Source organism: Neomonachus schauinslandi, chromosome 11, assembly GCF_002201575.2.
Source record: "Neomonachus schauinslandi chromosome 11, ASM220157v2, whole genome shotgun sequence".
NCBI lineage: Eukaryota > Metazoa > Chordata > Mammalia > Carnivora > Phocidae > Neomonachus > Neomonachus schauinslandi.
In genome coordinates this window covers 82,004,115-82,031,945 of record NC_058413.1, presented here as the reverse complement: position 1 = coordinate 82,031,945, position 27,831 = coordinate 82,004,115, and the positions used below count along the sequence as shown (strand labels likewise).

The following is a 27,831-nucleotide window of genomic DNA, read 5'->3' as shown; positions in this document are numbered from 1 at the left end:
AGAAAGATAAGTGGGGAAAATGCTAGGGAGTTGGCTTTATTTAGCCTGAATAAAATCTAGGGAGACGAAGGAGTGGAGGAAACAACACCAAACAGCAATTTTCCAAACAAAACCACCATAATTATAAAGCAGTCTTATAATAGGCCTTCAGCAAATATGTGCTGACCTGCTGTCTCTCCAATTCACCACCCCAGTCCATTACAGAGGACAGCACTGGAGGAAACAGGGATTTTATAGCAAAAGAACATAAACCAAGTTCTTTTTGACTACTATCATGAGAAGATGAGCTACATTTCTCCCTGTGGCTATCTTATAGAAAGTGTCATAAATGCAGCTCTTTAGTTGGAGAAATCCTGTCCATCATGGAAGCAGAAGGATGGGTTGGAGAAATGCGGTGACCTTAAGAAATGCAGTGACTCAGTTTCCACCAGAGCTCTCGTTTCCATTTCATCCTCCCTCCCCATATTAGCTATCTTGCAAAGGACACCACATGGCTCTTGTATCCTACAGCTGTAACAGACCCCCCACCCCCCACCCCACCCCCTCCCAACCCCCCAGGCCAAGTACCTGTGCTGGAGACGCCGGCGATGTTGCTGGGCTCACTGATCAGATCCTGCATGACGGCCAGAACCCGGAATTCGTACCAGGTGTCCTACAGCCCCCAGGACAAGACCCTGTCAGCCTACGGACCTGAGACAGCCACTGACCCACTACTGACCTCCCCCACCCACCCTGCAATGATCTCTCATGGAACAGGGTACCCAAAGCAGTGGCATACTGGAAGTGATGAACAACCAGCTCTCAGTTTAAAAAAAAAAAGTCCTGATTTGTAGCATTTGCCAATTTCCATGGTAAAAATACTCCCACCGTGGCAGATTTCAATCTACAACTGTGAGGTCACTGAAAGCAGAGTTGGAAAGAGATGCACACAATATGGGCTCTCTCTTAGGAGCCCCCATGAGCCAGTTCTACCACTAAATGAGTGTCCAGGGAAGGAAGACAGAAAGATAGATGGGATTGTCTGTATCCATGAAATAAGCTGCTTCCTCTCTCCAGCTAGAGAGACATCAAAGTTTAAAGGGGGTCAGCTGGGAAAAAAAAAATAATGTATCTTCCTCCAGGGAGTCTAAATTGTTAAAGCAGGGGTCCTTCCCTGGGCAAAGCTTGAAGACTATCCTTCTGGGAAATCCTCTGCCCAGCCGAAGTTAGACTCCTAGCAGGGAGCTGAGGTCACTCTCTAGTTACACATTCGGGGCTCCTCACCTGCCCTCAGTTGCCATGACCTGAGGATCCCAGACTTTGGTAGCAGATCTGAGAATAAAGGAATTGGTGTGGGGGGGACAGTACATGGCTGGGCCTCGTACACCTGACTTGGGTCACTCAAAGCTTCCGGTAACTCCAGCGAGTCGTGTCACTTTCAGAATTTGGGAACAGCAGCAGGGAAAAGCTGGGCACCTCACCTGTGACAGATCCTTGGCAAAGAACTCTCCATCAGTGCCTGGGATGGCACTATCTAAGATCTCCCAGTGTTCCCCGACACGGTATTCCATGATGTAGCGGTCAATGGGAAAGCTGTGATTGGCAGGGGGGAGCCAAGACAGGAGTACACCCTGCTGGGTCCGGTTGGCTGTGAGGCACCTTGGTGGGGTAACCAGCACCAGGGGTTCTGGAGTTGTGATAGGGAATGCTGCAGCACAGAGGGAAGAGAGAGAGAAGGGGCATGGTGGTGCTGAGGTCACTGCTCCTTCACCTCCCTACATGCTGTCTTCTGGCTCATCATGTGTCCCTCAGAATGTGTCACATTCCCTTGCATGAGTCATTTCAGGGACAAGACTGTCACATAAAAGAGCCCTCCTCACCCAAGGGAAGTGGCCCACATGATCCTACTTTCTGAGCACTTCTAAAAACATAGATGCGGGGCGCCTGGGTGGCTCAGTCGTTAAGCGTCTGCCTTCGGCTCAGGTCATGATCCCGGGGTCCTGGGATCGAGCCCCACATCGGGCTCCCTGTTCCGCAGGAAGCCTGCTTCTCCCTCTCCCACTCCCCCTGCTTGTGTTCCCTCTCTTGCTGTCTCTCTCTCTCTGTCAAAAAATAAATAAAAAATCTTAAAAAAAAATAAAAAATAAAAACATAGATGAGAGAATGGAGTCGCTCAAAAGGAAAGGGAAAAAAAAGACAAGCTAACAAAGGGGAACCAAGTGAGGAAGATGGAAGAATTGAATGTAATCTTTTAAATAAGATCGTATCTTTAAAAAGATATTACAAAACATATCTTATGTTCTCTTCTAAGGAAGTAGGAATGTCTTCCCATAGCTCACTTCTGCTCTCAATTGCCTTCTTGGCCCAGGTGGGAAAACAAGGACCAGGGAGGAAAGTTCTAGAGCAGGGGTAAGCATCCCATCACTGCTGCACTCCTTGGTGGCAGTAAAGGATCCAGGAACAGGCCGGAGGGGTGCCACTTGTTCACAGCTGCTCTTGGGGTGGGATGGAGTGAGCCACCGGGTCCAGGAAGGAAGAGTTGGCATGACTAGAAGATTCGACGGGGAGCACTGGCCACACGCCCACCACCAAACGAGGCCATGGGCCAGAGGAAAGAATCGGTAAGAGCACAGAAGGAGGCAGGATTCCCAGCCTGCCCTGTGAAGCCACAGGAAGATGCAAACATGTGGCTTAGCAAGGAAGGATAAATGCTAAGCCTCTTCCTTAACAGGAATCTAGCCCAAAGTGCTCTGACGTGGGACAAGGCACTATGGTCCAGGCCAACCCCACAGAACAGCATGACAAGTCCTCCCTGGGAGAGCAAATGACATGATTATGTAAGGCACGTAGGAAGGTGCCTGGCACATAGTAAGCAGTGAAGTGAGTTGCAAGGACCATCAGCACCACCATTATCGTCTTTACTCAGCTCCTCCAGGAAATATCCTCAAGACACCCCAGCCTGAGGCCCTCACCTAAAGTGTTCACAGTGACCACCTCACTGAAGGCGCTCGTTCCCAGCTTGTTCTGGGCCAGGACGCTGAACTGGTATGCTGTCTCAGGCTCCAGGGCGTCCACTAGCAACCAGCTGGGTCCCGGTGGCACTGGCAAAGACAGCCAGTCGTGGGGCCCAAACTGTGCCCGCTTCATCCTGGCCAAAAGAAAGAGAGAGGATCGGGGACAAGGGGGTGGGGTGGGTTACACTGGAGACAGGAGAGTGCATGCAAGGTCCTCAAGGAGGTGGCGGTGGGCAGACCTGGCCTTCCCAGGCTTTGGGACAGAAAGAGGTAATGACCAAAGGTGGGAAATACCCAAATTTGGCTGTGCCAGGTCGCCGGCCACTGCCTTGTACCTCCTCTGCTAAGAGGAGCCCTTAAGTATAAGTGACACTCAAGATCCTGGTCAAACTACCAAGTGCATTTTGGGAGAATCTCACCCTAGTCACAACGCTGAGAGTGGCTCTGCCTTGAGAAAAGTCAGGACACGAGGAACAAGGCAGGTACCATCATGGGAAAGTGAGGATGAGCAGCTCAGCAATGGCAGACTAGGGAAAGAACCCAGGTGACCTCAGCTGCGCACCCTCCCAGGGACAGCCAAAAGTGGGACGTCAAGTAACCCAGAGGGCTCACTCAGTCCAACCAGCTTTGAGTCATCTGAGGAAGTCTAGGGTATATGACAAAAATAACCAGGGGTTTCCCCACAGTGAGGACCAGGATCCTTAAGGCCTTAACGGTTAGAACTCACCATCAAGGGGAAGGTCACGCTGCGCGTGGAGAACACTGGAACTAGGAGTGAAGGTTAGGCCTTGTTCTATACCGCCCACCTAACTCTCCACTGGCAATGAAGCCAGCTGTCTACAGGTGCAGTGCCCCAGCATCACCACGGGGAGGAGACATCATCCTATGGGATTGAGACCCTGGGCAGCTTTCTTCTTGCGGCTCTGAGCTACAACTTAGCGGACGCCCGCCCACCGGGTTCCCTCTATGTTTAAAGGCTCACTACCATGAATGCTTAGGAGTTTGAGCTGTGGCAGCAGAAAGCACAGCAAAAAAGAAGCTAGTGCCAAATGTCTGAGTCAGTACTGGGAGAGTCAGAGGCAATCAGAACGAGAGGAGGGAAGGAGAACTCCCCAAACTTTGCAACCACCCATACCCCCCATCCCGGCCCCGGGCACCAAAGCAAGTGAGCAAAGTGTAATAAAGCGGTGCAAATGAGCAGCAGCGTGGAGCAGGACCGCAAGCAGTGAGGGAAACCCCAATCTACGCCCAGACCTGCCACTTGGATGTCCCCAAAGATGGCTTGGCCATGCCAAACGCCCTTCCCTGGACACACAGCCACCCGGCAGCACCATGATTCTTGCAGTGGCCACCTGACAGAGTTGTCAGGAGCAACCCCCTCCCCCTTACTCCAGGCCCCCTCCCCAACCTCCGGAGGACCAGAGATAAGGATTGGAGGATGTTCTGGTTGCAACTCAGAGAGCTCCCCACGCTCACCATCTAGGTCCAGTGCCTATCCAGAACTCAAAACCCCTAGGATATTCAGGACATATCCACAAATCACCATGATGGGAAAGAGGGTAGCTTCCTCTCAACCTCCCTTGCTGTTGAGAAGTCTATCAAGGGCTCTCCCTGAATCTCCATGAGTTGTCCTCTGCAGGGATGTTTCCTCCTTCCCAGGCTCTGGCTGAGCCTGATCGGGCATACACTCAGATGAGGCAGGTCTGAAAAGGAGGAAGTGGGAGGACTCATCCTTCCTGCTCAAGGATGTCCCACGCTGCAGGTGGCCAGTTCCTGGCTCAGGATAGGAATGTGTGGGAAGAGAAATCTTTGGGGAATGGGAAGGAGGTCAGCTATGGCTCCTCTCTCCATCTTTTCTGTGCCTCCTGACCTCAGCCTGATTTGTGCATCTTTGAGATCCCTCACCTACCCCAAAGCTTAGGCAAAGATCTCAAATCACTACATCTGGCCGAATTGACAGCAGAGATATAAACACAATAGAGACACAGGGTCCTAGAGAAAATAGAGATGCTGAAGACAAGGCCAGAAGGCAAGCACCACTTCAAATCGGTTTCTGGAACCACTGGGGAGGTGATAGAATAGAAATTAGATTCTACACTTCCAGCTGGGCTGTTTCACAATGCCCTTGAAGATTAGGAGTCTCTTCCAGACTCCAGAGGACAGAGGGACCTAAAAGAAGCAGGAACCAAGGACACAAAAAGGGGTCATGAGATAAGCTGGGGCAAGAGCAGCAGAGGGTGATGGTCACTTCAGGAAACAACCTAAACTGGCATCCCAAACCTTCCAGGCTGGGAATGCAGAATGCCCGGAATCCCTCAGACAGACACACCCCTCCCCCACAAGACCTAGTCACTGCATCAACACACCTCACTGCCTAGAGGTCTAGCAGGCGAAGAACCATATCCTTCTCATAACGTCTACCCACCCCAGGGACTGACTGAAGTCGGGGGTTGGGGGAGGGAGAAGCAGAGAGCAAAGCATGCGGGGGTGACTCACAGAGGTCCGTACCAAACTGAGAATGTCTGCTCGAATCCTCCATCATAGCCTGGCTCCCAGGACACGTTGGCAGTTGTCATGGAGACCTGGACCCGGACACTGCCCGGGGCATGGGGGCTGGTGCCTGGAGACCAAGTGAAGTCCTCTCAGACTGAAATGAACTGGGTCCAGTGAGCTGGACACCCACAGGGGCACACTGCACAGTAGCAAAATGCAGTGCCCCAAGCGCAGCGCTCAGGGGCCAGGGATGCTCTGAGGGGCGGACACCCTGAGCAGTAGGGCTGCAGAAGGAAACCTGTCCCCCTGTGCCATCCAGTCCTTCTAGTAAGACATGGCATGAGCAACAGGAATATGGCCAAAGGGAAACCAGAACCTTCGTCACCCCAGGCTAAAGTTCTGTGCTCACCTGGCAAACAGACACTCTCCCTTAAGGTCACAGGCAAAGCCAAAAAGCCCCCGTCCTGTCAAGTTCTCTGGCCTCATGAGACAGCCATATTCCACCCGAACATCAAAGTGAGAGGCAGCACAACACAACTGTTAAGAACTTCAGCTTGGGTTCGGGTCCTGGACCCAGCACTCATTAGCGATGCGATGCTCGGTGAGGTGTGCGATCCACGCCAGCCTTGGATTCAAATGGATGTACACTGGGGACTTACCAGCTCTCGCCTCACAGGTTATAAATGATGGGGCACCACTTGGTACAGAGCCTAAAACTGGTGGTAAATGCTCAAAGTGCTGGCCACGTTACGACTGGCTGTCAGTCCCCAGAGGGGCAGGCTCCAAAGGTACAAGCTGAGGTCTTAGGGACACACACCTCAGGCAGAAGAAGTGGAAACATAACGCCTGGCACCCCAGGAAATGGGAACGCCAGGAATCTCCATGCCAAGCCCAGCCTATGGAGCTCAGTGCCCGGGTCCCCTCCCAGGTCCCCCTCATTCCGTTCTTCCAGCTCCCCTGGTAGGTCCTAGACACAGACCTCTGAGCAGTTGCCCCTGCCCACGCACCTGCCCCATTTCTATATGGCAGTGTTGCTGGGTACATTCTGCCAGAAAAAGATCTCCCCGGGACAGGCCCCGTGTCACCTTCCCTTACCCAGAGTCTATAGAGGGCTAAGGCTACACGCGGCAGGCTCCAGGATCAGGGGTGGGCTGATTCAGGAAAGACGCCCAGAAAGGGTGGACAGTGCCCAGCACCCAGACCACAGCCCTCCTGCCCACAGCCCCCGTACCGATGACGGTCAGGTGGGTACTGGCAGTGATGCTGGTGACCACGTTGGTGGCGATGCACTCCCACTCCCCGTGGTCCTCCTTACTCAGGGCTCGAAACTGGAGACTCCCGCTGGGCAGGGCATTGTGCTTGCTTCTGCTGGGCTTCCCTACCTTGGCCAAACAAGGGGGCAAAGAGGAAGGCAGGAGTGGGGTGGCAGGGGAGGAACCAGGTCGACAGGGAAGAAGAGAAGCCACCAACACGTCAGAAGTCCGAGAACAGGAAGAGAGCAGAACCCGCACACTCAGCCTGCACCCCCGCCGCCCCTCTTCCAGAGGACCCATCACTCTAGAAGTCAGCCCCGTTACTCAGCACCTGGCCCTGTTAGAACAGAGCCACTATAGGTCTTGCCCATCCGCCACACTTCCCAGGAGCTCCAGAACCCAGAGGTACCTTTTTCCACGTGATGACAGGGAAAGGGTCCCCTGCAGCAGCGCAGGGAATGAGCAGCTCCCGGCCGGCCTCCTGCCTATATTCCCAGCCTGGTAGCACCGTAAAATACGGGGGGTCCTAGGGAGAGCACAGCAAGGCCATGACGTCGAGCGTTTCAGGTACCCACTCCCGCGGGGGCCACTCTCAGCCCCAGGCCTCACCTTCAGGACAAGCCGTGCGGGAGCAGACTGGCCCATGGTCCCCAAGGTGTTGTAAGGCACACAGGTGTAAGTGCCAAGAGCCTCCTCTGTGGCCTCCTCAATCCGAATGGAGCCATCCTCCATCAGGGTCCAACCCAGGTTCTGCCAGAGCACAGAGAGCAGAGCAGGGAGCAATGGTCAGGGGGCAGAAGCTCGGTCCCGGCCCCCGCCAGGCCAGCCCTGAGCTGGCAGGCCCGGGCAGAGCCCCAGCTAGCCTGGGGCAGGGGCTGTCTAAGTGTCCTGGGAGAATGGTGCAAGCTCTACCAGACGGCAGACCCCCACAGGAAGCAGTTCTGTGTTCCTAGAGTTTTCTGATGGGGAGTGGAGGAGTCCTGGCAGAGAACCAGACCCTCAGAGGCAGTACCTCAGTGGCAGGAGAGTGTGTCTCACTGTGACCCCCACATGCATCTCTCTAGCACCTTCTCGACCTGCAGGGGGCGGCCATCCTTGTTCCATTTGACCACGGTGGCCGGTGGCTCTGCATCCACAGGGCATCGGATATAGCCGTGAATTCCCACGGGCACGTAGATGACAGGGGGCATGTTGAGGACACGGGCTGGGTCTGCAGAGGGGTCGTGTGGGGTGAGAGAGAAGAAGGGCATGAGGGAAGTCAAGGAGTGAGAAATCTGGGCAGGGGGCCAAGACTCCTCACACACCCCCGGGGTCTCATACAGATACCCCATCTCCGAGGAACTGCCATTCACACCCACCCACCCATGTGTCCTCAGTGCTCACAACAGTGCCAGGTGCCGGGACCACCACGAGGAGCAAGACGGACAAAGCCCAGAGGCCACACCAGGCCACCCCAATGCAGTGCAGGCTGCAGGTGGCTTTTGCCTGTCCAGAACTAAGGCATGTTCTAGCCTGCTCCGACCCATAACACTCCTCAAATGCTTCCACGCATGGACTGAACTGCAGAACAAGGACTCTCGACGTGCATATCTCCAGCCCCCGGACTCCCAACTCGAAGTCAACGTTTGACCACACCCTCCACCAATTGCTCCTTATCCCAAATCTCTCTCGGACACCAAGCAGCTCTCGGTCCACATCCTAAGCCAGAAGAAGAACGTCAGTTCTATGCATAAGGTGTTCAGAGGCATGACCACCGGTGGTTCTTTTCTCTCCTCTCTATTGTGCTAGTTGCCAAGGCACCCCGAGCCTCAGTTTCCCCTCTGTGCAGTTGGAATGCAGAATGAACCTTGGCCACAGAACGGATGAAAGGTTCTCAGGAGAACACCAAGAGCGGCACATCCTGTGATGTGGGTGACTCATCAACTTTCGATTCCCCCAATTTCCCCTGAGGGCTACCAAGGAGAAAGATCCAGAACTTCCAGTGAGGCAGTGAGGATGAATGAGCTGGTATCTTTTAAGCATTTGGAGCTCTTCAGAGAACAGCATTACATAAATACCAGGCCGAGTTATATATTTAGACATAGCTTCCTACTTTTGTATGTAGAGTTTTTTTTTTTTTTTCCTCCAAGATTTTCAAAGGGTTTATGAATGGGAAATACTCTGAACACTGCTTTTTAGCAGAAATAAAGATCCTTGTCTCACCCACCTGGAAATCTCACCCCCCGGATTCTCTTTGAAGGCAAGAAGGAGGTAAAAAAGGACAAGCGGGAGTGGGTGATGGCACTGGGGAGAGACGGGGAAACCACACACCCCTCTCAGCAGAAAAATGGCCCACGGCTTCATGGATGGGGGGCTTACTCCTGATTAGATTCATCATCCTTCTGAAGACCACCCCTGTTGGCTCTCTCCCTCTGCCACTGCCACCTTTTTGCCCAAGTGACCTAGCCAGACAAGATGCTACTCCAAGTGGACTTTTCCCTTCCCCCGGCCCCTTCACATCCAGCACAGGTTGGGGCACAAGCTAAGTCATGTGCAAATAGCTTCTTGGCTGGCTTTTTCCTACTGCAGGTCTGGGTGGGACAGGCCTGATGTCCTGGGTCACATCACATCGCTTTTCTTGGGCCTCAGAGCCCTTAAAAACTCGGGACTCCTAATGTAGCGTGCTGAAAGCCCTTTAAAGTTGATGACAGTGGAAATGGTGAAGTGTCACCTTTGTCCCTGCTGGCAAAGTCACTGCATCGAGAAGAAAACGATGAGAATGTGAGGTTAGCAGCTGAGCAGGGCTCAAAGGTCCAGCCTGGCTCTGACACCCCGAGGCCCATTCAACAGGAGACAAGTGCAAACACCCAGCTCTGCAGAGTGGCTTCGGAGACCAGCCCCACCTCCCGGGGTCACCGACTGTTCTTCTGCTTGTTCTTAGAAGGCTCTCCCACACCAGCCCTCAAGTGATGGAGAGCCTGTCACCTACGGCAACAAAGCAGCACCTTTGTTGTCTGAGTGACAGGGCCATCCACAAATCAAAAGGAAAAAATTAATCCTCATTACTCATCCTTCTCTCTCTTTCTCACAATGATCAGCTTGCCAGGGGGTGGGAAAGCATTGACTATGCTGACGGATTCAAGATTAGCAAACTGAATTATTGTGCTTGCACAAAAGCCCTCGGCTGTTCTGCCATGAGGAGCGGCTCATCCATTTGGATCTCTGGCAGCCCGAGAGAAGAGCAAGGAGAAAGCCAGGAGGGAGCCAGGTGTTGGCAGAACTAGATCAAGTCACCCCAGAAGAGGGCTCTGTCCCCCTCACCCCACACAACCGTCCACAGTGGGGGAAGGCATAGAGCTGGCAGGAAATCTAACCCTGCATCAGTTTCACCTGCCTTCCCTCGTATACCTGAGGGAAATAAAGCACCAGAGAGCATCTTGTTCATGGTCCAGAGAGAGGTGCTGGCTAGCATTCACTGCAAGGACAACTGCTCAGAAGGTCTGCCGATCCTTGAATCCAATCTAAGCTTGGCTGAGGGAATGAATCAGCTAACACGTGGAGCGATGCTTGGCCCATAGGAGACGCCCAGCAAGTGCTAGCTTCACTTCGACTGGCCAGTCCAGGTCTTGGCCTCCTGTTGGGCTGTCCCTGCTTCCTGTCATTCCTCTGCCCACATTCCCTCAAATGACCCTCAGTCTCTTGCTGTCCTCCAACCTCCGGTCCGGCTAACAAGGCCTGCGTCTTCTGGAACCCCCACCATGTGTGGATCTCCCTCGCCCCTACTCACACTGCACAGTTAAATACGCTGAGGCAGAGGGGGAGCGCCCCAGGCTGTTGCTCGGGACGCAGGTGTACTTCCCCGCATCCTCAGGCTTCACCCGGAAGATGATCAGGGTCCCATCAATCAAGATCCGCACTCTCAACTTCAGGTCGCTGCAAACACACAAGGAGACAAGGAGGGGCGGGGGTTGGCATGTAGGGAAGAGGGTCTTCCATGAGACAGCAGAGCAAGGCAGCAAGGAGTCCCCTCACCCTGCGAATGAGGCAAGGAGAGCCGGACTTCCTCACCTTCCTGGCCCCTCTCAAGGCTGCTCCGTGCAGACCCTGGCCTTGCACAGGGGACAGGCTAGACCACCCCTCTTGCAAGCTCCCAGAGGCCAAGGGCGGCCTGTGGCAGCCCCTGCTCAAAGCCTTGCCCCTGGGAGGCCTGGTGGCTGGAGATCCCCCTGAGAGGGCAGGACAGCATGCTCACTTCTGGAAGTAGACGTTCTCATCCTGCCAATACCAGGTGTAGGTGAGGTTGCCGGGATACGCCTCTGCCCGGCAGGTGAGCAGAGCATCCTGGGATATGTTGACAGTGATGTTCTCAGGAGGGGAAACTATGAAAGGAGGCCCTGGGGAAAGAGGAAATAAACATGACCTTACCTGGTGCGGAAGGGGAGAGCAACAGCTCGGGGGGCCTCCCAGGAAGGTCTGAGACACCTCGGGAAGGGGTGTCCAGAACTCTGGGAGGGAGCTGGGGGGCAGCACTGGCCCACGAGGGAGCAGCATACCCTGGGCACCTGTCACAGAGATGCTTCTAGCTGCTGCCAGTGCTCAGCTTCTTACTCTCCTTACAGGTCCCAGAGATGCAAAAGGTCCTGGGATGTGGCCACAGTGCCCCAGCCCCTGGAGCCCGCTGCAGACACCCTTCTTGGTGTATACCTGCACCCCACGTCCATGCACACATGGCCTCTATAAATCCTGGCTCCCCAAACCAGCCTTCTGATGCCCCCCCCCACACACACACCCCTTCCTGCCCATCCAAGCAGGGGGCATGCAGGAGGGACAAAGGCCACTCTCTTCAATCCAGAGCAAGGAATAATCTGGCCTCTGAAGGAGTTAAGGGGCTTGTGCTGCTTATCAGCCAGAGGTCCAGAGGGCAGATTGGGGGCAAGGAGGCAGGGGGCAAGCAGAGTCACCAGGGCGTGAAATCCCAACCCTCCCTGGCGCTGGCTTTCCAGACAGCTCTCTGCTGAGAGGGCAGCTCTTCTCCAAGCTGCAGAGGGATCTCTGGCCCCCGCCGCCACTCAACACTCCAAGTCAGAAGGAGGCAGAAAGAACATGTGTCTCAGCAGCCCTGGCAGCCCAGACAGCCACCCCTAGCCCTCGCTGTTCCTCCGGTAGTGGGGGGCAGGCAAAGAAGGTGGCTGGGCTCAGCACAAAGAGACCCCACCACCCAGATGCTGCCCCCTCTGGAGCATTCTGGGGTCCCAGGCAGGGCGGACTGGCATTTCCCAGTGCTGACCAGGCAGACCCCAGCTCTGCCAAATGCCCTCAGTGTTGTTTAAACGTCTGAGGTTTGGACTGAATTCCTGACGCCATCACTAATGGGGTGGGAACCTGAGAGAGGTCCCCTCCCCTGGGGAAGATGGAGGCATGGCAGAACACTATTTGGACAGAGAGAGAAACCCAAAACCCACTCAACATGGTGCCTCCCGCCATCCCACGTGATGGCCACAGCAGGCCACCATGGGAGCTCTGGCTGTGAGCTACACAATACTCGGGAGGAGCCCGACCCCACTCCTCACGGGCTGCCCATCTCTCCAGCCACCCCAGCTGTGCCAACTATGCCCCGGGCAAACCCCTCTGCAGCTCAGATGGGCTGGAAGTCCCTGCAAAAGGTCCAGGGCATGAAAAGGAGAGGAACTGCTCTTACCTTGGACAAGCAGGTGAGTGGTATGGACAGCCTCTCCCTGGATGCTGTATGCACGACAGGTGTAGGCGCCTCTGTCCTCCCTACTGACCGATGTCACCGTCAGGCTGCCATCACTCACCTGGGGCCAAGGAGAGACAGAGCTCAGCACCCACCGGGGGTCCCACCAACGCCACCCCCAGGTGGAGAGGGACTTGGGGCTCATACACTAGGGGAATATGGAGCCAGGCACTCCCTGTTTCATCTCCCTCCAACCAGACACCAGCCAGGCTGCGTGCTGAGCAGAGTGTTACCAGTCATACGAAGTGGGAGGCCACCGAGGAGAGGGAGGAGGCAAAGGAAGGGGAGCAAGGAGGAAGAAGTGCAACAGTTCCAATGGAGAATCAAACTTACCTGGTATTTCCCACTAGCACCTAGGAGTGTCCCCTCCTTGAGCCAGGTGACAATGGGCTTGGGGTTCCCAAAAGCTGTGCAGGTCATGGTAACACTGCCACCCTCCTTGGCCTCAATGTACTGGGGGGGTGTTTCTGTAAAGGTGGGAGGAGCTGCAGAGAGACCCGGGGCGGGGGTGGGAGGGTTAGCCAGTCTGCTGCCCTGCATGCAGCACCCACCCGCACCAGGCACCACGCCCGCTGTGCTCATACATAACCCTCTGCGCGGTGCTCGGATAAACGAAGGAAGGGGCAGACAGGTAAAATCCTCTGCCCATGAGTCGTACAGGGGCAGGAGAGACCTGAAATTCAAAGTCAGTCTGGCTGGGTGCAAATGCTCCACTTCTCCCACCATACTCGGCTAATTCCCAATAAACAAACGTTTGCTGAGCATCTATAAGGAGGCCACTATGCTCAGCACTAAGGACAGAGCAATAAACAAGCAGGCTCTCTCACAGCATGCGCACACTTGCCCCCAGCTCCAATCTGCTCCGTCATCCCCCGGTCTCTCACTCAGCCTCTCTGGGCTTTATCTAAATCTGGCGCCCTCCAGGATTGAGGTGAGGAGTAAGTGAGATAACGTTTGTGAAAGGGATCTTGTAAGATAAATATGTGCGAAATGTTGGTTATTTTGCCATTACTCTTATCATAATCATCTCCCCAGAAACCTCTGAGGCATCCATGAGAAGCTCTGAGATGGGTGTCACCTCTCCAGACAGCGCTGCCCTGAGAACCAGTCAGAATGCTTTGAGATTTGGTCCTGCCTGCCCCTCATTCTGCCAACCTCATCTGCTACCACATACCCCCTTCACTGTACTCTAGCCACCCTGGCCGTCTTTGTCTTCCTCGAATGGGCCAAGAACGCCCAACCCCAGGGCCTTTGCATATGCTGTCTTCTCTGTACCCAGACCTCACTCCCTTGATTCATGCAAACCTTTGCTAAAATGCCATCTCTGCCTTAAGTGGTCAACCCATCTAAGATAACACTTCCAGCATTCTCTAACCCCTTGGACCACTTTATTTTCTTTATTTTTTTATTTTTTTATTTTTTTTTTTTTATTTTTTTAAAGATTTTATTTATTTATTTGAGCCAGAGAGAATGAGAGAGAGAGAGAGCACATGAGAGGGGGGAGGGTCAGAGGGAGAAGCAGACTCCCTGCCGAGCAGGGAGCCCGATGCGGGACTCGATCCGGGGACTCCAGGATCATGACCTGAGCCGAAGGCAGTCGTTTAACCAACTGAGCCACCCAGGCGCCCACTTTATTTTCTTTAAAGCAACAGTCACTGACTCTCCCTGAGAACAAAGATCTTTTCTGCAAATCCCACTGCATGCCCAGCTTTTTGCACAGTTCCTGGCATGTAACAGAGCACACAACAAACATCTGTCGAATGGACAAACGCATTTAGTATACACACATACACACACCTACAGACCAACACAAATTCAAACACACAAAACCTCCTAGGAGCAAGATCATGACAAGACCACTTTCCTCAATCATTTCCAATGCCCTTAGCCCAGCGTGGGCACACAGGGGGCACTGGAAGGGTGAATACCGAGTGAATTAAGAAGCATACTTCATCACACATGAAACACACACAATGGACACCTTCAAGCATGTCAATCCTCATCCAACATCTAATGCAATAAAAGTGATGGCAAAAACCATCCCAAATCCTTATACAGGGATTCTGAAATCCCAGCTTCTGAAATGGAATGTGTGTTCATCTCCAACAGAGCCCATCTTGCCAAACCTGCCCCTTGAAACGCAGCTAATACAACCTCAGCCTCTATTACCTCTGGTGTCAAGCTTAAAAGAAAAGATAATAAATTAAATTACGTGCTGAAGTGACAAATTAATTACTAATTACATAATTACTTTATTATTTAGGTGCTAATCAGGAAAGTACTTTGAACAATCTCTAGTTTTCAGGAAAATAATGGTTTGCCTTTCGATTATTTACAGAATTAGGTGTTAGCTTGCCAGCTACATTTCCAGGCTTAATTCTTTTTTACAAGTGCCCTATAATTAATAGTGCAGGTTAGAAATAGGCTGGCCTCTCCTCCAAATAATTCACTAACCTAAAGCAAGACTTGGCTTGGGTTTTTTGGGTCTTTTATATGTGATAAAGGAATAATTGGGTTTGTTTCCACCCAACTGGTCTCAGGAAAACACAGCAGGAGAATGAGACCATTTGTAATTCTAATTTTTCACTGGCCTTTCATTTTCCAAAGGTGAAATCTGTCAGAAAATGCCTGACACTAAACATTCTAGTTTGGAAGCAATGGAATGTTGGCACTCTCTCTAGACTCTTTCCTTCCATAATGGAAATATTTATGCTGGAAGGAACCTCAGAACTCGGGATGAAGGGAGGAGGGGAATAAAGGGAGAGAGCTCTCTCACCTTGAAAGGTGTCTGTTCTTTTCTCCCCATTTGGGAGGAAGGCTCCTTGGTAAGGGCAAAGTATTCTATGGTAAACCCTGGTTCTGAAGCCTGGGGCAGAGAGGGAAGCAATTCTTAGCTTTTCCTGCCCAACACCTCCCTATGAGCAACCTGCCCACCCTCCCTGAACGCACTGACTCTCCTTCCTCTAGGCTTCCAGGCATGCTGTTCCCTCTGCCTGGAATACCCTTCCGCACCTCCCACCCCTGCACCTGGCTAACTCCCTAGTCAGGTCTCTGCACAGGAGTCACTCCCTCAGAGAAGCTCTCCCTCCTTTGTTCTCCCAAAGCCCATACTGCAATTGTCCCTGGGCTTACTGCCTCTGGAAGTCTCCTTAAGAGCCAGGTCTGGGTTGGGTCCACTGCTATGTCTCCAGAGCCTGCCACAGAGAAAACATTCAAAATGTGTGTGCGTGTGTGTGTATGTGTGTGTTACTTCCCTTTACTTATAAGATTTACAAGGAGCACTCCAGCCTGATCTCCAGGCCCAGGGTATACAGGTTACTCATATAAATACTAAAGGCCAGGATTCGAGATGTGTTGTGAATTGACAAGGACTTTCAAACTACCACGGTCCTCTGCATCTTCCAGTCTGAGGACCTTCCTGTGTCACTGCCTCCCTCCCACTACATGCTCATCTGATTTCATCTTTCTTCTCTCTTGAGAAAGAGGATGGCCAGCAGCTGACCCACATGTAATTAACGTTCCAGACACTATGCAAGACGCTTTCTCACACAGCATTTCATCTGATCCTCACAACACCTCTGCAAACAGGCACTGGAAGTTGATGCTCAGAGACTTACCCGGGATCCTACAGCTATCGGATTCATGAAATGAATGCAGTGGGTTCGTGAAATAAACCAAACCTTCTCAGGTCTTGTCCCACGCTCATTCCACTCTGAGCAATTAGGAATTCTCAAAGAATCAACTCCCACTCATGCACACAGGGACGTAACAGAACACACAATTCTTAACTAAATTCTACTTTCCTGTCATGTGAGCACCTACTGAGCACCCGATGTCTCAGGTAGCCAAATGGACACTGCCAGGATGACATGAAAGAAAAGTGGGTGGAGATTTCAGCCCGGCTTTGGAAGGGCAAAGGAGACACAGAAAGCAACATGGGGACTCTTGGCTCAGTGTTCAGTCAGTGAAGCTTTTAGCAGCCAATTTACCTTCCTAATTATGTTTTGCTTGGGCTAATATTAAGACGAGTTTTCGTTCTGGGCACACACAACAGCTGTCATCAAAAGGAGGTGACTCAAAAGCTTGCTGTGTGGTGGGGACAGCCCACCCAAGACTTAAAATAAGCCTCCAATCAGTCTCTTGGGGCTGACTGACAGGAGCCAACTGCATCGAATGGGTTGGGCAGTGTGGACCAACACGGTTCTAGGACCACAATGGCTAAGATATCAGTGCCCTGGCTAAAATAGCCTGTTCTTTCAGGACCCTGGAGAGGTCTCAAGCCACAGAGCATGGCCTGACCCCAGTGGGAGGAATGACCCAACCCCACAAGGCATGGCAGACAGAGCCATCCTTCAGAGCAGATCAATACCATCAGAAGCTTCCAAGCCAGGAACATCAATTTCTCTCTCCCACCCACAGCATCTATAGTCACAGACATCAAAACCATAAGGACCCAAGCTGTGTGTGGCACATCCAAAGCATATATGCCACTTCTCCAGATTTTTCTCCACGGTTCCAGCTTCTCCTGGCTCCTCCAGAGTATCTCCTCCCAAGTAAGGACTCCCAGGGACACAAGAGAGACTCTCCATCTGCGGACACACAGAAGGCCCAGTGCCTGGTGTGGTCACAGCCTCAGACCCAGGCCCCCAGCCTACACCAGCACTGGGAACTGGGCCAGCTCACATGTGGCCTCTGCAAACACTTGAAAAGCATCAACACACAGCACAATTCACTTCATGAGAGCTATAAACACCTGACAGCCATTAAAATGGTTACTCTTCACAGGATTCTTACATTTCCTTGGACAGTAAACCCAGTACAAGCAGGGACAGTGTCTGGACTTCGTCACCACTGTTTTCCTATCACCTGGTGCAGGCAAAGCACACAACAGACCCTCACTGCATGTCACTCAAATGAACATATTTAACAAGGAACCAAAATATTAACCTAAAAAGGAAAACTGTCATGGTGGGACTCCAGGAATCCCACTAGTGTAGGAAGGCATTTCCTGGGCTAGCAGGGTCTTCCCAAGGTTGAGAAATGGTGTCAGCAGTTACAAATTTGGCTTCCACAAAGCCTTAACCCTCTGGTTTCAAGAACCAGATTCCGACCACCCTCTAAGGAACTCTGACGCCAACACCCACAGCAAACCCCACCTCGTGCTGCTTCTCCCATGCACCTCCACTGACCCCAGAGGCTCTAGGGAGACAGCTGAGGGCAAGCAGGAGGTGGGAGCTGCTAACTCAATGGGGCCCAGCCCTGCTGACTCGTCCTTGCAGCAGAGATTTGGCGCACGGATAGGGTACAGTCAGGAAAGAGGCTTCCCCTAAAGCAGGTCCTCAGAGTGTAGACTTCCAGGTCGCCCCCCACCCACCCATCCCCAGGAATGAGGCCCATACGCACCGTTGATGGTAAGATGGACCCAGCTGCCATTGTGAAAGGTGTCATACTGCTGGTCCAGCATGAGCACTTTGCACTCATACCAGCCCTGATCCTCAGAGCGAACCTGCTCCAGCCGCAGGGATGCTTTATCATGAAGACTTGCCCGGCCTGCAGGAAGAGAGTGGACAAAAGCCCAGGAGGCCATCAGGGCGAGGCTAGCAGCACACGACCGCCAAAGGCAGAGGACCCATTGTAACATTCCAACCATTTCCCATGTCAGGGCCTCAAAATTACATTTGGCACCAACCCCAGGCAGCAGGTGGCAAAGGGAAAGGCACGCAGCCTGGCCACAGAGACATTCTCCCAGCCTCAGTTGGCCCCACCCAGCTGCAACTGTAATTCCGGGTTTGGCACTGGGAAGAGCTGCAGTCCCTCGGAATACTCCTGTCCTTTTGCAGGTCTCTTGGGACAAAGGAAGGGCACGGGGGATGCAGAGTTGAATAAAGAGAGTGGGAGGTAGCAAGGGAGGGAAAAAGGTGCAAACAGAAGAAGGTGAGGTAGGGGACTCTAGGGCAGGCCCCTGAACCTCAGTTCAGGCTGAGTGACATCCCTCTCCCACCTGGGTCCGCACCCCTAGCACCTCTCTGCCTGGCTTCCCTATGGTAAAGCAGAGGGAGGGCACGCAGGGACCAGAGTGGTGGGAGACACCAGGTCCTGTAAGCCCAAGAATGAGGATAGGGCTGGCAGGCAGAGCAGAGACCCCCCAGCTACCCTCCTTAATTCCATCCTCTTCCCCTTTAGGAGGCCATCTTTGTCTCACTCATGGAAATGAGAAGGTAAGAGATGCAGCAGGAGGCAAGCAGAATGGGAGTCCAGGATAAGGAGCAGCCCTCAGGGCCCACCCTTCCCTCACCCACCACCTCAGCCCACCACTTCTCCAGTGTCTGTTTTCATCCTTGTCTCAACACTGACAATCTGCCTAAAAACCAGAATGTCAAAACCAACCACGGCCAAAAAGAGAGTGAGAGATAGGCCCAAGAGGGAGAGAGAGAGAAATGGAAGCTTTCTGGGAGAAATGCAATTCAGACCTCAGGAGTCAGAAGTAAAGATAAAAGCAAGGTCTGCCAGCTTCCTGTCTTCCTTTAAAACCCCAGCACACACATGCACTCATGCACACACACACACTCACACTCCCATTCACATATGCACCCTGATGCACGCCCCACGCTCTCCTCCCTGGCCGGCTGGCGGGTAGGCATGGCAGTGACACACAGCGAGGCCCCTGCTGACAGGAGCAACTGCAAAGCAAGACACCCGGGGGCCCAGGGAAGGGAGGCCGGAGTGGCAGAGGAGGCAGAAAGCAGGTGCCCACCGCCATGGAATGAACTAGCCCCAGACGTCTGCCTCCGCTCAGGGATGGGATGAGGCCCCAACTTCAGAGCCAGAGGGAGGGAGTGGGCCAAGGCAGACAGAGCCGACTCCACAGCGGCCACGAGCACACGCCGGGCCAAGGGCAGCAGGGCTCTGACTCAGCTTCTTCCTGCACAGAGCTGCCCTCCAGTGCAGCCCTGCTGTCCTGCACAGTGGGCTCTCTAGGCTTCCTTGTCCTTACTCTGCCTCTGCCCCTGCACATCCCCAGCTGTGCCATGATGCTCTGTGTCGGCGCCACCTCATCCCTCTCCTCCCCACCACTTAATTAAAACCTACCAAAGTCCAAAGGATGGGAGGAAAGAGGCAGAGACTATGGAGAACAGATAACAGACCAGTCAGAAAAAGATAAGCAGCAATAGAGAGAAAGGCTGGAGGAACAGTGACCATGACCACTGAGAGAGGAAAAGGCCAGCCATGCCAAAACCAGGAGAGGAAATGGCAGGGTGGGGTGGGGGGAGCCCCCTGCAGCCCAGACCTTACCTGCATACTCAGGGTCCACATGGGGTGGATAGTAGCCAAACTTGATGAAGATAGGGATGGGTACCCCAAACTTGAACCACTCCACGACATAGGGCGGGGGCTGTCCCGTCACCGGATGAATCACGTCGCATCGCAGGACCACAGCCTCACCGGCTCTTGCGGTCACAAACTCGGGCTCCTCTCTCAGGCCGTGGGCAGCTAGTGGGTCAGCAAAGTTGGGATGCACAAAGGGGGGTGACAAGGAGATCTTGCCCTTTCAGCCCAAGAGGCAGCCCCCTGCCCATCCGTGTCCAAGGACCTCCATCCCCCACCCCCCTCCCCAAGGCCAGCTGCCCACCCCAGCCCTCCTCCTGAAAAGCTCAGTCACTCCCCAGAGGGTCCCCAATGCACCCTGAACCCCCTTCTCCCCCTCCCTGTTCATACCTCCCACGGCCCTGGGGGTCCCAGGTATCCATGAACCTGAGACGGGGAAGAAGCGGGGAAGAAGAGAGGGAAGCAGTTCTTTCCAGTCCTGCAAGCCAAACCTTCCCTCCCCAATCCAAAAAGCACAGCCATGATCATGTCCGCCCCCACTGTACCCCCCCCAAACAGTTACAAGGGGTCTGGCTACTGAGAAAGTAGAGGGGCCTCAGCCTCACTGTGGAGACCTGCAGCCTGGGCTACAGGGGCCTGCTGTAGCTGAGAGTATAAATATGGAATCTCTTCCTGTGCAGGATGCTTCCCACCAGAGCCTGGTAGGAGCCGCAGAGACAGCCTCCTCCTACGCCCCACCCCTAGCTCAGCCTGATGTTCGCAGCACAAAACAAGAGTACTCCATACAGGAGCAGGGGAATCCCTAACAAGCTGAGCAGAGGCTGCTCATGGCAACACTAGAGGGAAAACCCCACAGGCCTGACCGGCCTCTCCAGGCCCCTCCTCCCTTGCCCACTGCGCCTGCTGCAGAGAGGGGAGCAGGAGGGGTCTCCAGCCCTCCAATTTCCAAGCCCCAGACATCACCATTAGGAAAGCAGGATGCTGGGGACAGAGTCGGACCCCTGGGACTGGGGAAATCACCCCAACTTTGGCAGATGATAAAACACACATCTGGATAGGGTGCACGCATCCTCTTGGCACTGGGAAGGCAAAGTGGAGAGAGACCCACCCCCACCCCCAAGCTGGAGGACACAGAGGACAGGTTAACTCAGGCACTGCTTCTCTCGCCTGGCAGCCTGCTCCCAAGCCCCTACAGGAGGCATGCTGCCCCCACCTTCAGCCTGAAACTGCTCCCTCCCACACGACGACTCCGTGCCCACAAAGTCACCTTGTCCAGCTTGTTTCCCAGTGAAAGGGACAGCCTGGAGAAGCCTCTCCCTCCTGCCTTCCCCCACACTACCCAACAGGACTCCGGACTAGACCACAGCTCGCCCCATCCAAACTCGCCTCCTTTCGCAGTCCCGGCTGGGCCCCTCCAGGCAGCACCAAGGACAGCAGCTGCTCTGTGAGAGGCACAAAGCCAAGAGCTGATGGGCCCTCCCCCCACAGAAAGGATACCCAGAAGAATGGCATCCGTCTGTCCATCTGTCCCTCTGTACATCTGTCTGTCTGCCTACTGTCATGGTACCTCTGCATCTGACTCTTACTGCACCTCTGACCCCTGTGTGCTCCTGCCTGTCTCCTTCTCTCGTCTCTGTCTTTCCTTCATGTCTCTGCATCTCTGGCTCCTTCTAGAGGTCTCTAGACTCTTATGTCGGTCTCTCTGACTCTTCCTCTGTCTCTCTGGCTCTGAGACAGAAGTCTCCCTCTCCTACTCCTTCTCCATGTCTCTCTGTGCCGCTCTGTCTCTCTTCAAGTCTCTGTGTCTCTGTCTTTTCCTCTTTAGCTCCCACTCTATATGAATGCTTCTACTTGTCTTTCTCAGTTTCATGTCTCTATCAGTATGTATGTCTTTGTGTGTGTATTGGGGGATATGTGTGGATTTCCTTTCGCCTATACACCAGGAAGAGGTTCTCCCTGCTTTTCTGTGTGGAGGGACCTCTGTGTGCTTACGTTTCTGTGTTTGCATCTCTCTCCATGTCTGCCTACACGTTGTCTGCTCATCTCTGTGTCTCTCCTTCTCTCCCTCCCCATCCCCCTCTCCCTCTCCTCCCTAAGTTGCGGAAGGAGGAGGAGGCAAGCTCTTCTAGAAGCTGATTGGCTACTGGTGACATCACTGTTTTCTAGAGAAAGAGCTAAGATCACAGAGTATTTTTGGAGCAGAGCAGAGTGTTGCACTCACCTGCTTGAGGCCCCAGCAGGTTTCCCAATCCCCCCACCCCCAACCTTGCTTCAGGCTAGGTTTGAATTCCGACCCCTCAGGGAAAGCAAGGAGAGGGCTTAGCTGCAGCAGGCCCCTCCCCCACAACCCCAGGGGCACCCAGATAGGCAAAGAGCCTGCCTCCCAGCCTCCAGGAGCACAAAGGCTGATCCTGGACCCAGAAAGAATGGGCAAACAGCGGGCACCAGGAGTGAGCAGGGGGAGCAACATGTGTATGCATGTGAGAGTCTGTGTGCATGAGAGCAGCTCATGGCAAAAGGATGTATGAGTGTGTATGAGTGTATGTGCATGTGTGCATATGTGTAGCTCTTAGCAGAAGGACATGGGTGTGTGTTCATGGGGGAATGTGTGTGTGCCTGTGTGAGTGTGTATATGTGTGTATGTGACTGTGTGCGTGTATATGTGAGTGTGCATTGCACAGACTTTCCGGGAGGTGAAAAGAGAAATACAGGAGCCTAGGGGAAGAGGAAGGAGTTATTCCAGGGCCTGGTTACCAGGTGTGGGGGACAGAGGCTGTCCACAGAAGGGGGCTCCTTCCCAGGGCTTTACCCTAAAGCCTAAGGCAAGAGGAAGAGGGTCTGAGGAAATGGCCAGCACTGCTGAGCAGGCGGTTGCCCACCTTTGGCAGTGAAGCTCGGCTCTGTAGCTCCCCGCCTACCAGGGTTGAGGGCTCTGGGGGGCAATGCCAGGGGGTGGGTCGGCTCTGAAATGGGTCCCCACAGTGCCTGCTGCTCAGGGCTGCCTCATTCTCACCGCATGGCAATGAGGCAGTCTCTTTCACACCTCCCCCGGCACTGGCGCTGGCTCCAGGTTCCCAGCCCCACCCCCTAGCTGGCCCCTGGGCTCAGGACTGAGCACGCAACCCAAGGCCAGCCCCCCCCCAACCCCAGCCAGTTAGGCCCCACCCCTCCTCTCAGCATAAGGACCCTTTCAACCAAGGACAAGCAGAAGGAGAGGGGACTCAGTGAGAGAAGCATCCCAAGGATTCTAAGCAAGGCAAAAAGAGATGGTGTTTCCCAAGAAGAAAGCAGAGGGGTGGGAGCTCCTGCCCCCGCCTCTGCACTCGGTCCAACCCTCCTGGTTTTCTGAACCCTAAAATATTTTTTTAAGATTTTATTTATTTATTTGAGAGAGAGAGAAAGAGCAAGAGTGAGAGCACAAGCAAGAGGAGCAGCAGAGGGAGGGGGGAAGCAGGCTCCCCGCTGAGCAGAGAGCCCTCGATGATCGACCCCAGGACCCCAGGACCCCAGGACCCTGGGATCATGACCTGAGCCGAAGGCAGATGCTTAACGGACTGAGCCACCCAGGCATCCCTGAACCCTAAAATATTTATCAGCTTCCTCAACTCCTCAACACACACACACACACACACACACAGCACTCTCACTCGTCACCTATACGCACTTCTTCCTAAGCCTGATCCTTTCTGAGCCAAAGCACATCTAATGAAACACTTTGCCCAGAAAAGCTCGAAGCAAGAAAGAAAAAGTAAACAAGCTGGCAGTAAAAAGGGAAGAGGGGCTTGATGGAGGAGAGAGAGATAAACTCTAACCCAAGAGGACACCAAACCCAAATCAAAGAGTGAAAGAAACTTAAGAAACCAGGAAGGAGAGAGAGGCAGGGACGGGCACAGTGCGCACCAGACACAGGCAGAGCCCAGTCCAGGGTAGGAGAGAGAACTCTGGGGCACAGGGGACACAGAGACACAGGCCTTCAAAGGACCCTAGAACCAGGAGGGGGACAGAATGGAAGCGATTCCTTCGGGGAGCGAGTGGGCTTCTCCCCAGCAGGGCTGACTGGGTCAACTGCCCACTGGTTCTGAAGGGAGCAAGAAGGAGGGAGGGAGAGTGAGGGAAAACAGGGCAGGGAGGGAGGGGAAGGGAAGCACGGATAGTGACCTGGGTGAGGAGGGGCTGCAAGAGGGGGTGACACCCCCAGGCCCCTTCCCCACCAAACAAGCCTACAGCAGCCCCAAGAGATGAGGCTCCAACCTCAAAGGGGAAACTAGCATCTGCAGGGGTGAGGGCGGTAGGAGGCCTGAGGTGCCCTGGATTCCACATACCCGTTTTAGAGGAGGCAGGAAACAGCAGTCCCCTGAGCAGAGTGAATCTGCATTTTGGGGCTCTGCCCAGCCCACTCTGGAGTTGTTTTATTGGGATAGGGAAGAGAAAGCAGGAGAGCAAAGAAGGACAGAGGACGAGGTAGCCCCTGCTGTCTGGCTGACATTTTGGGAAGCCCACAGAGTACAAATCCCCTGTTCTCTATGCCAGGTGGTGCCCAGTGGGCAGCCAAGTCCAGACTGCCGCTGGATCCCTTGTGGGCATAGAACCATGAGGAGGCAGGCCCTGGCACAAACCCTGTGCCCGACACTCACAGCCGGGGGCTCTTCCAGCAGGGCAGGGCTGGAGGAGGGAGGGTCCCTGATAATGAGAGACACTCTAAATGCCTGAGAAGTCTAAGAGCCAGACCAGGGGGCACTTTGGCTGTCAGGCAACATAACTTCCTCTGAGTACCTACCACATAGCAGGCTCTGGGCCGGGCGGGCATGTAACACAAATTTCCTCTAATGCTCACAGTGCCCACCTGACGGAAGTACTACCGGCTCATTTTCACAAATGAGCAAACTGGGAGGCGACCTGGCTCAGCAGTGACTCAGGGACAGGTGGGGTAGTCAGGCTCCAGCTGCCATGTCTCATCTTTGCCCACACTCACAGACAGCATCCTGCCAGGCCACAGGCCCAGGCACGAAGACCCCTCCTGTTCGGCACCCCAGACTCAGCACCCTGCCCTTTCCTCCCTGAGTCAGAGGGCAGTCCCTCCCCATTGCATGCTCTGCTCAGGCCTCCACAGAGAAGGAAGACACGGTGGGCCTGCGGCGGGATGCAGCTGGTGGTCTGTGACTGACTCTGGGTTCAGCATCACTCTGCAGCCTCTGGGTAGGTCTGGCAGTGGTTGCGGTAAGGAAAGACCACGGGGTGAGCACCAGCCTCCATCATTCATGAGTACAAGTCCTTACTGGAGCCTCCTGTTCTTGTTCTTCCTCCTCCTCCTCCTCCTTGTCCCCCGCCCCCTCCTCCTCTGGGCACCAGACTCCCAAACCACAGGCCTGTTGTCTAATAATACCAGCGACAGCCACCGCCACCTCCATCTGCTAGCCTAAAAATAATCCCTGCTGAGTCCAAAAAAGGCACAGCCCCCAATAGTCCCCTGATCACTCCTCCCCAACAAGCCAGGAGGCTCCAGGAGATTCCAGGAAGCCGGGGACTCGGGCTCCCAGGGAGCCTCCCTCAGCAGTACGCACCCAGAGGGATGGCCTGAGGAAGGCAGAGGACAGACTCCCTACTGCCCCGAGCAAAGAACACTCTACAAGTGTGAGATGGACACAGGACCAAAACATCTGGTCATGTCCTTGTTCTTTCCTGAAGGCAGGTGGCTATCGGTCACCTGGCCATCATTCTGCCTTCAGCAAGGGCCCCCACACCCAGCCTAGGCAGGCTCACAGAAAAGTCCCCACCTTCCATGGTCTCCCCATCAGTGTCCTCACAGCCCTTCCGGCCCCCATTCCCCATCAAACCTCTCAGGGTGGAAAGTCAGAGGTCAGGTGAGCCCAGACAGGCCCTAGCCAGGAAAGCCTCCATCTTCCAAACAGCAAGGCACTGGGGGGGAGGGGCAGGAACTGCAGGCCTCCTTCCTCCTGTGGGTGCCTCTCCTTCCTAACCCTCTTGGCTGGGCTCCCCTCAGCGGCCCCCGAGGCAGCGATGCTATTAGCAACCTTAATTTGCTCTCAGCTAGATTGTATTTCCAAGAGCCTTTTCCCCACGAGCCACTGACAGGAAGCAGTCAGTAATTCAAGCTCCGCTCTGCTCCTTTAATGGCTCCTCAGCAGAAAGGCAAAGCTACACCCCACCCCCACAGCCCCGCCACATGGTGGAGGCCTGCACCCTGCACACTCACGCGTGGCCAATTGCACGCGGGTCCTCCAGAGCCGGCAGGCAGGCAGGCCCAGCCAGGTGAGGGCACCGTGGGCTCTGCCTGCACCAGGCCACCCTCCTCTCCTAGGGTAAGACAAGATAAGGAAGTAGGAAATCGAAGCCCCATATTTACTCACAGTGAAGCACCAGCATTCCCTACTCTGAAGCCAGAAAATGAGGACAGTGGCTCACCTCATATAATTTGTGAAGGCGAGCCTGGGTGCAAGCTATCTGCCTCAGACCTTCTCGGTGGGTGACCGTGACCAGGAGGGAAGTAAGGGCACTGGGGATACGATGACAGGCTGAGGGGACTGTCCCGGTCCCCTCTCTTCTCAGAAGGACCGTTAGGCTGGCTGGCACCTCCCTCAAAGCTTTGGCTCACGTGGAATTGTTCTCCAAAACCCTTATGGAGGCCCTGTCTCTGCTCACCAGTCTCCTGCTTATTCACGCAAGAGAGAACAGAAAAGCAGAAAGATTCCTAAGAAAAATAGGTCAGCTGCCTTGGGCAGACCAAGCTGGCACCCGTGGGCAGTGCCCCTGAGGGGGCCAGGCTACCAGCTGCCTCTGCAGCTCCAGCTCCCTCTCCCATCTCCCCGGGACCCAGCCCCTTCTCTATTCTAGAGAGCACTGTGTTAACAGGAAACTGATACCAGAGCCCCCTGTAGCAAGACAGGCCCATTTTCTGTGTCCCCTGGAGCTCTGCCTGGCTTTGTCCCTCCCTCCATCTAGGCTTCCTCTCAGGGACCTCCGGCATCTTTCAATCCAGCCCTGGGGCTGAGCCTCCAACTTCGAAAACTTCTGGGCTTCCTAGACTCTGGTGCAGAGCAGGGGATGAGGAAAGTAAGGTATCTGCTCTTAGTCTCACTCCCCACGTCATGCCTGGAGCCTAACTGTCCCCCTGTCCTGCTGCATGCTATACACGTGCATGCAAACACACAAGTGCGTGAGCACACACATACGGGTATGTGCACACACATGCATGCACACACATATAAGCACAGGCATGTATACACACAAACATGCACACTTATACAGGGATGTGGCACACATCCGCAGACAGCTCACACCAGTTACAGCTCTTTTCATAATTCAGAGCCACTCTTCACACAAGCTGCTTAACCCATCCTAGGCAACAGACAGAAGAAAACTGCCCCCCCGAGACCCTGGGTCCCAGCCTGAGAAGGTCACAGGATGTGTCTGGGGAGGGAGGAGACTTTCAAGAGGAAGAGAAGTGCATTAAGTCTCAGGCCTAGCCCCCTTTATCTCCCCACCCTCACACCAGCACCCCCGCCACCCACCCTCAGCACACAGGAAGGCTGGGAGAGAGAAGCAAGCAGCCAGCAGGCCTGAAAAAGACAGGGCCAGGGGAGAAGACAGAGCAGCAGGCCAGGCCACCCTGGCTGGGGTAGGCAGAGGGGAGAGAAAATGCAGGCATCAGGAGAGCTGTGCCAGGAGCCAGGAAAGAGGGAGGAGCAGAGAGATGCTGAGTTTCAGCATCTCCCCAGCTAGGCAGCCTCCGCTCCTTAGGTAACCAGATCCTATCTTTCTGTCTCAGAGCCACAGACATGAAACCACCGGCTCTGGGACCTGCCTACTCCAAGTCTGGTGCATGTTGGGCCTCAGGCCAGGAGCTGAAAGCTGATTCTTCCCACTGCCCCTCTGCCATGCCCTTTCTGACACATCCTGTCCTCAGCTTCTCCTAGGATGCATGCTACCAGACACACCCCTGCCTCTGGCGTGTGTGCTGGGGACACACACACACAGGCACACACGCACACACATACCACTTGGCCTTTTGCTG

At 54.3% G+C, this 27,831-nt stretch overlaps 1 protein-coding gene across 1 annotated transcript in view; it reads right to left on the bottom strand.

Moving 5' to 3' along the window:
- IGSF9B (immunoglobulin superfamily member 9B) overlaps nt 1-22,817 on the bottom strand; it is a 38,092-nt gene extending 15,275 nt beyond the window's left edge. The window contains exons 1-17 of the mRNA XM_021696236.1: nt 22,813-22,817; nt 22,679-22,731; nt 21,182-21,241; nt 19,767-19,964; nt 17,877-18,023; nt 12,807-12,958; nt 12,417-12,534; nt 10,971-11,112; nt 10,506-10,651; nt 7,807-7,949; nt 7,349-7,489; nt 7,149-7,265; nt 6,718-6,868; nt 5,502-5,613; nt 2,952-3,127; nt 1,461-1,687; nt 568-652 (exon numbers count right to left, since the gene is read on the bottom strand). Of these exons, the coding sequence (XP_021551911.1) occupies nt 568-652; nt 1,461-1,687; nt 2,952-3,127; nt 5,502-5,613; nt 6,718-6,868; nt 7,149-7,265; nt 7,349-7,489; nt 7,807-7,949; nt 10,506-10,651; nt 10,971-11,112; nt 12,417-12,534; nt 12,807-12,958; nt 17,877-18,023; nt 19,767-19,964; nt 21,182-21,241; nt 22,679-22,731; nt 22,813-22,817 (2,173 nt within the window). The remainder of the gene's footprint in view (nt 1-567; nt 653-1,460; nt 1,688-2,951; nt 3,128-5,501; nt 5,614-6,717; nt 6,869-7,148; nt 7,266-7,348; nt 7,490-7,806; nt 7,950-10,505; nt 10,652-10,970; nt 11,113-12,416; nt 12,535-12,806; nt 12,959-17,876; nt 18,024-19,766; nt 19,965-21,181; nt 21,242-22,678; nt 22,732-22,812) is intronic.
- Nucleotides 22,818-27,831: the final 5,014 nt, after the last annotated feature.